This window comes from Larimichthys crocea, chromosome II, assembly GCF_000972845.2.
Source record: "Larimichthys crocea isolate SSNF chromosome II, L_crocea_2.0, whole genome shotgun sequence".
Lineage (NCBI taxonomy): Eukaryota > Metazoa > Chordata > Actinopteri > Sciaenidae > Larimichthys > Larimichthys crocea.
Genome location: NC_040012.1, coordinates 7,375,111 through 7,389,411, shown reverse-complemented (window position 1 = coordinate 7,389,411; position 14,301 = coordinate 7,375,111). Strand labels below are relative to the sequence as shown.

General features: G+C 41.1%; 1 protein-coding gene across 1 annotated transcript; it reads right to left on the bottom strand.

Annotated features, from left to right (window-relative positions):
* Positions 1-285: 285 nt before the first annotated feature.
* LOC104931260 (noelin-3) lies at positions 286-12,671 on the bottom strand. Its single transcript, XM_010746222.3, has 6 exons — positions 12,010-12,671; positions 8,937-9,080; positions 7,595-7,750; positions 5,192-5,411; positions 4,229-4,335; positions 286-1,945 (listed from the first exon to the last, which is right to left on the bottom strand). The coding sequence occupies exons 1-6, from the start codon at positions 12,076-12,078 to the stop codon at positions 1,268-1,270; spliced, it is 1,374 nt and encodes a 457-aa protein (XP_010744524.2). The 5' UTR covers positions 12,079-12,671; the 3' UTR covers positions 286-1,267.
* Positions 12,672-14,301: the final 1,630 nt, after the last annotated feature.

Below are 14,301 nucleotides of genomic sequence, written 5' to 3'. Positions count from 1 at the left end.
GATAAAAAAAAACTGTGGCAAAGAGTTACGGTGATGCAAAATGAGTAAGGTAGCGCAGGAAATGAGAAAAACCCTAAGTCACTTTGTGCTTTTAGAGGACAGTGAAATAACTCTTTTGGTTGGCAGAGATGCATCGTTGCACTGAGGTCTATGGATTTAAAGTGACGTCACGTTAAACCAAATGGTGCAGTGCCACTGCTGTTACCACGAGAACACAAACACACAGAACACTGACTTAATGAAAACAATACCTTTATTTTGGTTATGTATAACTTCTTATTTACACAAATGAATGCTTATTAAAGTCACCTACTGCCATCTGTATAAATGAATCTTTACCATTAATATAGCTAGAGAGAAGAGAGAAGAGAGAGAGATATACTGTAACAGTAAAAATGCTATTAGGATAGCCAACATTCATGCATGAGAGCTGTTATCCTTGGGCTTACAGAACATACCGCACTGAATAAGGCATACAAACTGTTGCTGAAGTTACAAAAAAGCTAATATCTCTAAAGTACCGAGTTAAAGACAAACAGACTTTGACTTGGTATTCGAAGATATCCTAAGACCTGGATGAATGAGAATCACAAAAAAGCCAAGTACAGTAACTATACAGGTGCATTATGGTTTACCACATTTCTCATTGTCTTGTACAAGGTCAAGTGCAAAGAAAAAACCCCCCAAAAAAACATTTTTGAAAGTAAAAGTACAAAGACAAAGTCTGAAAGCTAAATGGAGGCAGTGAAAAAGCAGGAATAAATTAGCAGATGATGATGATGAATAAATGGCAAAGGAAAAGAATGGAAACAAAATGAACAATTAGTGAACGCAGTCAAAATCTGAATAACTTAAGGGGCCATGAATAAATGCAGGACGGGAGGAGGAAACCATTATAAATATGAGGACTTCATTTTGGAAAAAAGCTTTTGTTTGGGAGAGAAAAGAATCAACTGTTCACTGTTTCTAAAAGTTGCTATGTAAATTATTGAAAAATGTGTTACCGCATTAGTTTAGATTTTGTGCTGTTGTTTATTTTTTACTGAGAAAGTGTCACATTTTCATATGGACAATATTTCGATTAGTTAACATTCATATGAAAATGGGCAAATGGCAAAAGAAATTACATGAATAAATAAATAAATAAATAAATAAATAAATAAATAAATAAATAAATAAAGTAAATAAATATCATTAGAACATTCAAGAGCAACCATCCATTATTTCTGTGGTTTCATCATTTCTTTCTGTATAGCATTTCCTCCGCTTATGAGTCGTCCTCAGTTTTAATGATGTGGAAAAGTGTGACATTGAACAGCACCTGGTGGCCGTTGTTCCAGCCGTAGAGGGCGCGGTCCCTGGCGTTGTAGTCCAGCATTGACATGTGGAAATACTGGTTATGAAAGGGAATGTCTGTATACTCGTATGTGGAGGTTTTCGTGGAGTAAGCGTAATAAACCTTGGCACCGGTCAGGTGGGAGTTAGTGATGTAGAGCGTCCCACAGATCATGAAAGACTCGCCGGCGTTCCTTTTTGAGTATTCTGTGTTCCATGTGTTGAGGATCTGGAGCGTGTCCGGGTTCAGCTGGCTGATGACGATGTTCCCGGCGTTCTGGTTGGTCGCGTACACGGCCCACAGGCCCAGCTCGTCCGCCATCAGGTCGATATCAGAGAAGCCCCCCCAGGTGTAGGGGTAAACATTGTGGAAGCCTGCAGACTCCAGAGCCCGTTGGGTGACCACGCGTCCCGTCTCGAAGCTGTACCTCACTATGATGTTGCTCTGCATTTTGTTGTAGTACAAAGAGCCGTTGTACACCACATGGTTGGTTCCGGCCCATTTGAAAGGAAGGTTGTAGGTTCTCGACTCGACTCCTGCCACAAAATCAGCGATGGATTTATATTCTTTTACGATCTTGTTGTTGGTGTAGCTGTCCATGTACCAGACCTGAGGACAAATAAATGTACACTTTACAAGAAATACTAATATCTCATATATAATATCAGCATAATTACCTGGAAAACAAAAAATGTGATCTATATGATAACATGCACATAAATTATATTCACTAAATGGAGATGACCACTGGAGCTCCATAAAACAACCAGTGGTCAGACATTTGTTGGAGGCCAAACCTTCAGTGATGGACTTTTATTCTGTTTTATTGGTATTGATAGGACAGAGGGAGTGCAACATTAATGGGTTAGCGAGGTATGTTGAGCCTAAAGAGTTGTCAGTGTCATGAAGGTGGCTCTCTTTTAACCTTACTAGATCACCATGGTAACTTATTCTGCCCTCACCTGCTCCGGAGGAGGTTATATGCAGCATTTCAGATTTAATTCTCCACAGATTCTCATCTCAGGGAATACATTATATAAGCAAACTTGCCGAGCTGTACTTTACTAATGTCACTTAATGAAGCTGTTTAATTACAGTAGCACAAACTTTTCTTTTTTTTTCCTCCCACGGGAACATCGTCATTCAGCTGGTGATGCAGAAAATATTTTTTTTCCCTGTTTGCTTCAGCTAATATTAACACGTAAAATGTTACCTGGCTTACATCCATGCACTAAAAGTGAAAAATAATGAAGGCACAGCGACAACAGACAACTGTCGATGATAAGTTAATTAATATTTATCATGTATAATATTCATCAGGTATAATATTCAGTCAATAGAATTAATTTAATTTTGGTTCATCCAAAAAGTCCAAAGTCATGTAAACAAAGGAGAAATGAAAACATTCAAAAACGGTTTTTCAATAACTACTTTTTGCAACTTGATCTTGGAAGGTCAAACATTTGGCCTCGGCAATCTTTTTTCATTCAGAAAATTGGCTTTCAAATGCTCTTGAGGAGGGAAATGCTTTAAAGTGCTCATGAAATGGAAAGAGTGCTCCTCTGTTTCTGCATATTTGCATGCTTCCTGTAGAAATTGGCAGATAGGGAGGGAGGTTGTCACAGATATTGATTAAGGTTTATAGTAGCCAGTAGAGCTGTTAACAAAGCTTTTTATTTGTCAGGGAATAAAGTGGCCTACCAAGGTGGTTCTCTTGCCAAGTTACCGTTCCTTCAGGAATAACGCCTGGTTGCTCAAACAAGCCATCTGTAACAGCACCCACCTGTCAATCAAAGTTGCCACGCTGCTGATTATGCATAACTTTAAACCTTAATATAATTTGAATGGGTGAGCTAAAAATAGAAATTCACCCTCAGTACAGTTGTCATGAACGGGGAAATTAGCTATAGAAGCCAAAACTGTTTTTTGTACCAGGTTGTAAACATGTTTATTTCTTTTTTTTTTTTTTTGTGGCCTTTTATGACTTTATTGATAGTACAGCTAAAGATAGACAGGAAGCAGAGAGAGGGGGAGTGACATGCAGTAAATTAGCTGTCCGATGCGGGATTCGAACCGGCACCAACTGCAGCGAGGGCTATAGCCTCCACACACGGGGCGGCCGCTTAACCCACTACACTACCGACTGCCACATAAACATGTTTATTTCTGCTGTGAAGTTGGACATTTGAACATGGGGACTTATGGAGATTGGAGATCTGCAGCCAGCTTCAAGTGGCCGCTCGAGGAATTACAGCTTTTAGCACTTTCGCATTGACTACATTTCCCAGCTATGGAGGTTGCAGCTTGGTTAGCAGCAGTTAATTAGCAGTTAGTTACTTTAGCAAGTCATTAGGCCGCAGCTATCTGTCCATCAAAAAACAGTTGAGTTCAGCTGAGCAGCTGGAGGACAAAAAACAGCAAATGTACTCTGTAAAAATTATGATCCAGTTTCATCAAAATCACTGAATATTTAAAAAAAGATGTGCTTTTGGCTTTTTGTCCCAGCCATCAATCACTCCTGGAAACACAGAAACACACACCCTGACTGTGCTTTTAACCAATCTGTAGTTCATAGCTATAAGCCCTGAAACTCTCCCAGTAAGTCCATTTGTATTGTTGTTGTTTTTCCACATGCAATTAAAAGAATCCAGTCATGAAACAGCCTCATGTACATCAACATGTCCAGCAAGTTGCATCAAGTTTTATGCTTGATCTCAGCAGTCAAAGTGTCAAAAAAAAAAAAAAGTTTTAGCGAGTATGATGCTGTAATACAACAACAACTACCCCGCCACCACCGCAACAGGAGGGAAGTGATTGTATGTAAATCATTAAACCGCATGCTGTTGCTTCAAAAGCTCGAAACATCAAACAAAGAACATTAACTCGGCTCACCCTGTTGTTTTTTGGAGACGCCTGTGGGTCAGTCATCCAGGCTCCGAATCTGGTCCCTGAAGTTTTCACTGTCAGCGGCCCAGTGATCTTCATTAGCTTGCCACATGCTGTGAACACATCACAAAGCTCCGGTCACACACAGCACAAACTCCACACGATAAAGCTTATAGCCAATGTTTTGATGATAGTCCTGGAATAAATAACAAAGTACTGGATTGGTTTTTTCCAAAAAGATTTGGACTGTTTGTGTTCAGCATCTGGTCATGCTTAATTTAGAGAAACTTCCTCATTGTAGCAACTAATAAAACCCCTTCTCATGTGTCAGACATGGGTTCACATTTATCCCACATAGTTTAATATTTGAAGTACTTAAGCTGCACTTAATTCATCTTGCAAGACACTTTAATTGTGCCAAACGACAATAGGCTGTCACTTGCATGCAAGCTTGCAAGTTCCCTATTGAGTATTTAACTGCTATTTTACCTAATCAATCAAAGCTTCATGCACAATGAATGCATAAGCAATCATCTCCAGCTCAGACAGATTTCCAGCCACATCCCATTGGCATTCACATGTTAGCTATTTATGTGGAGACTTTGACAGGCTCCATCAGTGTTGATAACCTGACAGTTAGCAAATTGGAGTGTAGTCATGCAAACCTTTATCAGAGGCATAAGCTGCTCCACAAGGCAGAATTGATCCTATTAGACGAGGTAAACCTCGGTGGGCGGGGCGAAGGACCCGCAGCTAAACTGCAAATGCCAAAGGGTGCAAAGCTTCATGATTGCTGACGCCACCACCTTTTACGTCTAGGCAGCAAATAAAATCAAACCACAACCTCTACTGTAGTAGCAGTTCGTGTTTCTCTGCCTTCTGCTCTGTATCTAAAATGCCAGTCTGCTGGTAGCTGCAGGAAATGGGTCTATGATCCGTGTGTCATTGCCTAATCTGGGGGCCACTTACTGAGTTTATTCATACAGTTGCGGAGACGATTTTCCAGATTTAGAACCCTCTGTTGCAGCTCCTCATAGTCGTAGGCTCCCATTTCCTCCTGGATGCCCATCAACACGCCAGACAGGTTCCTGATCTCCTCTTTAAACTGGGAGATGAGCTTGGCGTCTGTCTTGTATTGCTCCAGGACAGGTATCAGCGGCTGCAAAGACTCCATCTTTCCCTTTAGCTCCTTAAAAAAAAAAAAAAAGAAGAAGGATACAACGCTGCAAAAACACCTCTCTGAACAAATCTCTCAATCTGGCAAGAAGAGTTCAGTTTGTTTCCAGTGACAGCTGTTTCAGGGTTTGTTTTTTCATGGTACAAACAGTGGGAACACTTTCTATTACAGTAATATATAACTTTTTTATTGGCTTGATTTTGTCAGAAAAGGAAGAGTGAGAGCATGAACAGACTCTCGTTCAATGAGCTAAGAAGCTCATGGACGCCACCGAAGAAAAACAGCTTCTAGAGGCAGAATGTTTTCTGCGGTTCAACTGGACTCGCCTTGGACGACATAGCGGGGGACAGGCCAAGACCGGAGAGACTTACTGTAAGTGGGAGAGCAGCAAGAGAAAGGTCTGGCATTATTGTTGCAGTGATAGCCAGACAGTGTAGTCTGGAGCCAGACTGAATGAAAGACTTATTCGATCTAATTTGGTGATTACTGGAACAGTGGGATGACTACGAATGAATGGATAAACTGTGCAAAACTAAATTGTTTCTGCAGGTGTTCTTTCATTTACAAGGTCTGGGCTTATTTAACTGTTTTGCATCATCACACTATTATTAATATAAGTGGCCAATTTTAATACAAAGTGGTAAACAATGCGTGTGAATGCATAAATGGGGTCTGTGCTTTAGAGAATAACCTTCACTATACAATATCCTCCGCCTCTGGATTTAATAATGGACTATAATAAAGTTTAGCTTGCTTTGATTACCTGCTATGAAACAGCATTACCCTCTAACATTTCATAACGCACAGTCGTACCTCTGCAGTTATTTTGCTGAAGGTAACGTAAAAGTAGTGTAATCAGTAACACTTCACTCTAAACAGAGAATAAACTTTCAGATGTAAGTGACTAGTAATATGTAACGTATGACGTGTTGAAAGCAACAACATATTTATCTAAAGTAGAATATATGATTCAAGAAAACCCATATTAACGTAGAGTAATAATGATTTTAATATTTGTAGGAAAGATTGTCTTTATCAGAAGTTAATCACCATAAAGGGCAACAAAAGGATGGGGAGAAGCTCTAGTCCAGCCCCAAACAGTTTTCACTGATGGATGATAATAGTAATGATTATTATAGTAACTGCTCTTATTATTGTTGTTCAATGTCAGTGTCAATTATACCATGTCACATTATATAAAAATCTTTTCTTCTCTATTTAGAATTTGATGCAGTGCCCGTCGAATAACTTCTTTTACTGTGAGGTCCAGGAGTGGAGTCTCATTAAAATCAGAATCTATTTCTGTTCATACGAAGAATCGAGAAGAAAGAGGCAGCTGTACGTATAACATGACCTAACAGATGAGTTTATTTGTGTGAACAGTTACAGTGCTTTACTGCTAAACCAACCAAATGCCTCTCACTTCACCTCCTCTTCCCAACCTGAGGCTGTATTCAGACCAAATCCAGCACCGCAGCGAAAACACTGGGAATTATATTGATTTGAGTCGGGGGGAGTGTGTTTAGATTGCGGCGGTACGGTCTGCAGGGGGTGTCTGCAAAAAAAACACAACTCAGCGTGAAAGTGATACTGAGGTTATTCAGGTAGACTCATGGACTGCAAAACAGTGACAGGGACAAGGTTTCCTTTCGCTTGTTGTCGAATGGTTGCCGAAGAGCGAGCGGTGGTTGAACAACTTAGACAAGAAATGAGAGTAATGGAGCGGTGGTATCAGAAAGGCAATGAATCAGCGAAAGTAATGAAAGTTATTTTCTGATTGTTTCATAGCTGTTACAAATAAACACCCCCACCACCACTATACACCCCCGCACAACCCTGCAGTGATTTTCTACAACACCTGATTTGGTCTTAATACGGCCTAAAGGTGTCACGAAAAGCACAAAAAGCCCTAACTAGAGGCATTTAGAAACATGTTCAACTCTGTGGAAGATGACCCATGGCATCTCTAGATATAAAAGCCTCATTCTGAAGTAACAAAAGCACAACAAGTCTTATTTTCAAGTGATACTAGACATTTGAGACACTTTTTGTCCTTGACCAGGCCTTTGTGATCTTATCAGGAATGAAAGTTTATCCATTCAGATGCTCCTCAGGTTTCTCTAGAGGAGATCCTTTCCTTGCAGACTTTCCCTGTGATGTTTCTCACAGAGTTAAACTTCAAACAAAAAATATACCTGAAAGTTTTTGTTGACGAGCGTCTTCCTGTCCGATTCGATCTGTCGGAACTTCGACCGGAGCCCTTTGATCTGGCTCTCCATTCTCATGATATACTGAAAGTCCCTCTGCGTCCTCAGGTTCAGCACCTCGATTGACTGCGACATGTTCTGCACCTTTTGAAAAGAATGAAACAGTGCAGCATTGATTTTCCCGTCCACCGCCAGATTAAAACGTCCTCCATGTTCAGCTGTTCGGGAGCCTGCCATGCTCCGACCAAGGAACAAATCAACATTTTGACCTCCAACGTGATTGTCTTTTAACCATCTATGTGTGAGCTGAATAGAGCTTTGATAGATTTTACATGGACATTGGACTGTTATGTGACAGTTTCCTCTCTCTCTATTATAGTTCATAGTCACTGAAAATATTGAATCTGCCAGGTTTGATTACATGTTTCAGAGCAGATATTTGACAGAAAACATTACAGCGTCTCTCTCGCTGGTTTAACAAAAGCTTCGCCGGGTTTATGGGGCATGTGAACATGAATAAACGTCCCCCCCTCTCTTTGGCTCTATTTGCAAGTAAAAAACATTGTGGCACAACAGTCACACATTGTGTCCTGCATACTTTTCTGGCTCTGTTAGAGGGATCCTGAAATGGCCTCACTGAAGCCCTGAAGCAGTTTAGTACATTAGTGTCAAAGGCCCCAGTGAATGACAGAGAACAGCCTTTGGCATGCAACATTAAAATGTAGGCTAGAGGAATGCTTCCTTATGCGGCATACTAATTGATGAAAGTGACTCCGGTGCCGTGCTATTAGTTTGTTTGTAGATAATGCATTAAATCACTACTGTCACAACAAGCTATTTCATTAGGGATTCAAAGTATTTAAATTAAAAATACATATAAACCCTTGAAAAAAAACGATTTTCTGATTATAGTCCACTTTCCAACAGGAACAACAGCCCTATTTAAATGCTTAAAAGCCTGATAATACTTCAAATATTAACAACAGCCTTGAAGGGTTTATTAGCAAAAAAATAAATAAAAAGCGAGGCACTCCAGTCGCGTTAAGGTGAAATTGAGAGCGTTCTCGTCTTTCACAAGCAACCATTCAGCTGATGTCATCCATGTAATATATGCAGAAGTGGAAAATAGGGTTATGGACCTGTCTGGTGCAATCTCTCTCTGAATAACGATCGAAATCAATGTTATATGTCGTAGGATTTAGGTGCTGGTTGCTTACAGTAAATGTATGTGTATGTGTGTGTGAGTGTGTTAGAGAGCGAGTCTGTGTATTGTCAAATAAACAGAAATGTGTGTGTGTGTGTGTGTGTGTGTGTGGCTGTGTGCTCGTACCTTCTCCAGGAGCTGGCGGAGCTGTCTGCCTTTGGCATCTCTGGAGCACAGATTCTGTTCAGGTGCCACCACTGTGCAGATACAACGCCCATCTGCATCCTGAGCTGAGCTGTACACCTGCCACCCCTCCTTTGGCCGGATGGTCTGCATACAGAAACACAGGCACAGTCGTGAATGCACAGCCCACACACATACAGAGAGACACACTAAATAAATCCAACACTGATGATATCGCTCTTATGAAATTGCGGCGTACAGCTGTTATGTTCTTTTATTTCTTGCTCAGGGGTCATCCATTCTTCTGCCTCATGGCCCCCCAACGCTTTGACGCCAACCAATTCCACTGACTTATAAAACGCCCGGGCTTTGAAAGCATTTTTTTTCCTGTAAGATATTCCTCCACAGTATATAGTCTCCAGTAAATTTCCTCTTCAACAATAAATAGAGTTTCCTTGATGAATAACCCGAGCGCTGAAATTCTTCTGTTTCTCCTCACTAGGCCTTCCATTGCTTGAACTGAAAGTCCTGCTGGGAGACGCAGATAAACCTGATTTGTGGGAGCTTTTCCCGTCCTTTATTACATCGAATATGCTCCACAGCTCCAGAGTATAAAGCCTAAAGAACATAAAGTTATGCATCATAAGCCAATGCAGCATATTTTAATGCAGCACCATCAACTAATGTCAGAGTGTACACAGTACAAAAAAAAAAAAAAAGGTTTCGCTCTAAATATTGATCCTGAAGTGCTGGAAAAGTTGATATCTATCAGACACGCAAACAGCATCAGTATTTGAACAATACTGCTGTTTACTGTCAGCATGGGAAATTAACACAAGCCTCCAGCCAAATACAGGGAACCTTTGACTGCGGATGGTAAATTTGTCTGCGCTACCAGCGTATTTGGCAGACAACCAACTATTATTTGGATTGTGTTTTTACTTTGGAATCTGGCTGGAGGATAACCTGTGAAACATTTGAACCTTGGCATCCGGCTGCCTTTTTTTTTCACACAAGCCTTGTGGATGTAAAAGTGAAGTGCCCCTGTCTGTTTTCACAGTGCAGGCATCCTTCTCCCTTCTACCTCCCCCCACCCCCCATTCATCCATCGAACAGTTTAAAGACCGTTTTTGGAATCAGCCATTAAAGATCATGTCTCCTCTGAGCAGGCGAAGACGTCAGACCAAAGGAGGAAGCTCCGTCTTGGACTTTCACCTGCTGACAGGCTGCATTTTGTAGGTAAAAATCTGGATCTTCAGAATCTGGATTATGTTATATTAGTATGTTAGTTTTTCTCTGGCACATCTTTCTCATCTTGATGTCAAAGAAAAGAAAAACACCTTCCATGCCATCAATCCCCTGAGCTTTTATCCTTCTCCCCAGCAAATTTCTCTTATGTTGCCTTTATCAGATTGTTAGAAAATTGTTTCGGTTGTTATCAAAGCACCGCAGCCCTGATCTTTGTCCACCTTGCTATTGGTTGCTGGTAAAAGTTTGTGATCTCGAAATTAAAGCTTAATCTACTCCCACCCTGAGTGATGCTGAGCTATTCCTGATATGAGTGTCAGATAGAAAGCCGTGAACGCTGAATGTAATGATGTTACATTTACAGTCGAGCTATTGTTAATTCTGTGCCACCTCTGAACTCTGATGCTCAACGTGCATTCGATGAAAACGACGCTGAAAAGCAGCAGCAGGAAAAAAAATAAAATGCTATTGCACTGAGATAACTGGAGGGCATGCGTGGCACATTGTAGTAGTATAAATTATTAGAGATAATGGATGGCTTTCTGCAGCATGGCTGTCGCTGGAATGTGCCTCTTTCTCATGGCGTTACAGCTGAATGGGAGAAAGGGGGGAAGAAAAATAACCACCCTCAGCTCTTCTCTTCCTTACCCTGCCTTTGAAAGGCTCCTAAAAAAGAATCAAGTTTCACCAATCTGTTAAAACCGTCTTTCTCTTCTGTCTCTTGAGTGACGCACATCCTTTCCCCTCTTCTCACTCTCACATTTCCTCATATTAAAATGAATCTGTAGCTCAGCCAAACCAGATGCACTCTCCAACTAGGCTTTGTGTGTGTGCGTGTGTGTATGTGTGTGTGAGGAACTCTGCACAAAGACTTTTTCCTCTCTTGAAACAACTCAGACAGCTGCTTCCTTTTTTTGTCTCTTGCCATTCCTTCAGACTTTCCGACAGATCTCGATACACAGTTTTTTGTTGTTGTTTTTTTTTTTATCTCGACTTTTGGCACAGCCTGTAAACGCTTCCTGGTTGTGTGAACAAATGAGAAGCATTAATTCTGCACATCACTTTCAATCATGGCAAGGTGATAGCATGTGAGGACACCGCTTTGCAATCAAGACGCTGGCATGGAGGGGATTGTACTCTGCATGGGTGGTATGAACCTAATCGACCATTGTTCTTGTCCAAATGGCTTGGTGATCTGCAAGCTGCTGCTCCCAATTTGCGATAATGCTCCCCGAATGCATTCCCAGTTGGGGAAGCTTGAACTATGAAGGATAAATCACATGAATTTAAAAAACTCCAACATATAATAAGGGATCAACAGCTACACAAACTGTATATATGGATTATCTCAGTTGAAGTCAGAGAAAGAGAGAGAGAGAGGAAATATGCATGTATCAAGATGTTTAGTGGAGCTTCTTCTGTCTGGATATAATTCATAGCAGCAATGTTTTTTATTTATTTATTTATTTTACAATGATTGAACTCTCCCTTAAAAGTGAGTTATATCCCTGGCAATACTCCAGGATCAATATCAGTGCTATGTGGTTGATGTAGGCAATAAACATGAGTGCTGTGAGGATGCCTCCTCCTCTAGCACCACTTTAAATTCTGTATCTTTTTTTTTTTTCAGATTCATATTTTTAAAAACATTTTCTCCATGTCAGTGTTAATGACCGAACATGCAACCCTGCCTGTAAACACACCGTGACTCATTCTCGGTCTGTTGTTGTGGCATTGTGCAGAGCTCCACCCTGATTAAAGACAAGTTTTGTAATGAGGATTAGCTCAGCTCGTGTTGAACTTTCATTTATGAAGGCTGTGAACTCACCACTGAAGGGCAGTATCCGAACAGCAGCAGGAACAGCAGCGGGTTCAGGACCACGGACAGAGACCACATTCTGTCGGTTGTTTCGGGTTCCTCCTCCACCCTCCTCCGTGACGGGAACAACCCAAAGGAGGGAGAGAGAAAAAAATAAATAATTCACGTAAGTTTCTTCCCGTGGGCTCGCACCACCTCGTCCACTACGCGCTGGTGAGGACCACAGCTTCCACAGGAGGAGGAGGAGGAGGGGGGCACATCCATCCACTCGTCCCCGTTACGCGTGCCATGTGGGCAGCGGGGGAGAAAAGCTCGTCACTGGCAAGGAGGAGGAAGAAAAAAAGAAAAAGTTTGTGGGCATACATGCAGCGAAAATCCAGCCTGCGTTCAGGTTGTTCGCGGATATGACATCATCCAGCTGCCTCTCTTGACTTTTAATGAATCCAGCTTGGGTGTGTGTGTCAGAGAGAGAGAGAGAGAGAGAGAGAGAGAGAGAGAGAGAGAGGAGGAACTATCGGCAGCTGTGCGGTGACAGAAGTTGCAGCTGGCAGTATTCACCAGAAAACAGAAGATGGAGACTCCAGATCAGAGCTGCTGCTGCTGATGGTGATGATGGTGCTGATGGTGCTGGTGCGTTTTTGTGCCTGAGTTCACGCGCAAAGAGAGAGAGGGCGAGCGAGAGAGAGAGCGCGCGAGATGATACTGTGATAGTAAAACATGTGTGTGTGTTTTCTCACAGACTGGTTGATGAATATTATTATTATTGTTGTTGTTGTTGTTGTTTTTTAGCCAGAAATGACCTAAAAATATTTTCCATATAACCTCTAATGGTTTAATATTGCAGCTCATTTGTGCCAAAATAACACATTTAAAGACATTTATGGAAGGAAAATAAAATAAAATATGAGATGATATGTCAAAAGTTCAACAAAGTGATTGGCTAACTACTCTGTGGTAACCAAAAAATGGACAGCATATGCGTGACATCATCCACAGGTTTCCAACACTCCAAATCTGTGCAGCTGGTCCTACTTTTTCTGTTTCCCCAGCTAATCTAAAGTTGCAGCTCATCATCATCATCATCAGCAGAACCTGAGGCGGGCTGAATGAAACAAACAAGCCATCTGTAACCAGGGGCGCCGTATAGGGGGGAAAAGTTAGGACAATTCCAAGGGCCCCCCAAAAAATAGATGTGGGGACAACAGCTGTGCAGAGGGGGAACAATTTGATATTTTTGTCATGGGGCCCAAAATTTACTGGCAAGCGCCCCTGTCTGTAACATAAACCACCTGTCAATCAAAGCGGCCATACTTAATTCTGCATAACTTTAAGCCTTGATATAATTTGAACAGGTGAGTTCAATAAGAATTCACCCTCGGTACATTTGTAACGAGGAAATCAGCTGAGAGCAAAACAGTTTTTTGTACCAGGCTGTAAACATGTTTATTTCTGCTGTGAAGTTGGACATTTGAACATGGGGACTTATGGAGACTGGCTTGTTTTTTAGCCAGCCTCAAGTGGACGTTTGAGGAACTGCCATTTCTGCAGGTTGCCGCTTGGAGGATAGCGTTTAATAGACTAATTGCACACATCTCTAGATATATCCATTTGCTCAATATCAATATCTATAAAGCTCAATATCTAAACTAATGATTTTTTAATAGTTGTGATGTTTCACTGCATTCTTTCTCCAGCGGTTGTTCCGTAGTGTTGTCACAGTCACTTCTTCAAAATGCTGCAGAAAATGTTCTTGAACAGCTTTGAACAAACATGTTGAGGAGAAATGAGATAAATGTCAAACAAACGTAGCCTGAAGTACTTTTTTTTTTCTTTTTCTTTTTCAAATCATATATCCAGTTTTACTTCAAAACAAGAAAGTCTTGAAATTTTGCCAGCGGTCTCTTATAAATCTCGACTGAAAGTAAAACAGCTTGAGCATGAAAGCTGAATAAACAGCCGTGTGTCTTATACTCCTGCACAAGCCGCGAACCCCATTTGCATGCATAATGAGCGCTCAACGCATTATTTAATACCTCGTATCAATTATTTTAAGCACTGGAAATATTGTGTCGTATGAGAGTGTGTGACTAATGGCTTTGGCCGGAGAGGAGCATTATAACAGCACAACGCCACAGAGAGCTTTGTGTCATTTGTTTTAGTAATATGACAGATTTTAGATTCCTGTATGGTAATGAGGTTTTGGTAATCAGAGAGTGTTTCTCCTGTTTAAAGAGTCAGCTCACTCATGATGCAACTTTTTTTCCTCCACACCTCTCTATCTTAACATACAATGAATTTTAT

Excerpts from the sequence above, each read along its gene's own strand:
- LOC104931260 (XM_010746222.3), bottom strand. The coding sequence starts at position 12,078 with ATGTGGTCTCTGTCCGTGGTCCTGAACCCGCTGCTGTTCCTGCTGCTG. Across the intron at positions 5,412-7,594 it reads TCGTCAACAAAAACTTTCAG|GAGCTAAAGGGAAAGATGGA; the intron begins GTATATTTTTTG and ends TTTTTTTTTAAG. Across the intron at positions 1,946-4,228 it reads CGTCTCCAAAAAACAACAGG|GTCTGGTACATGGACAGCTA; the intron begins GTGAGCCGAGTT and ends ATTTGTCCTCAG.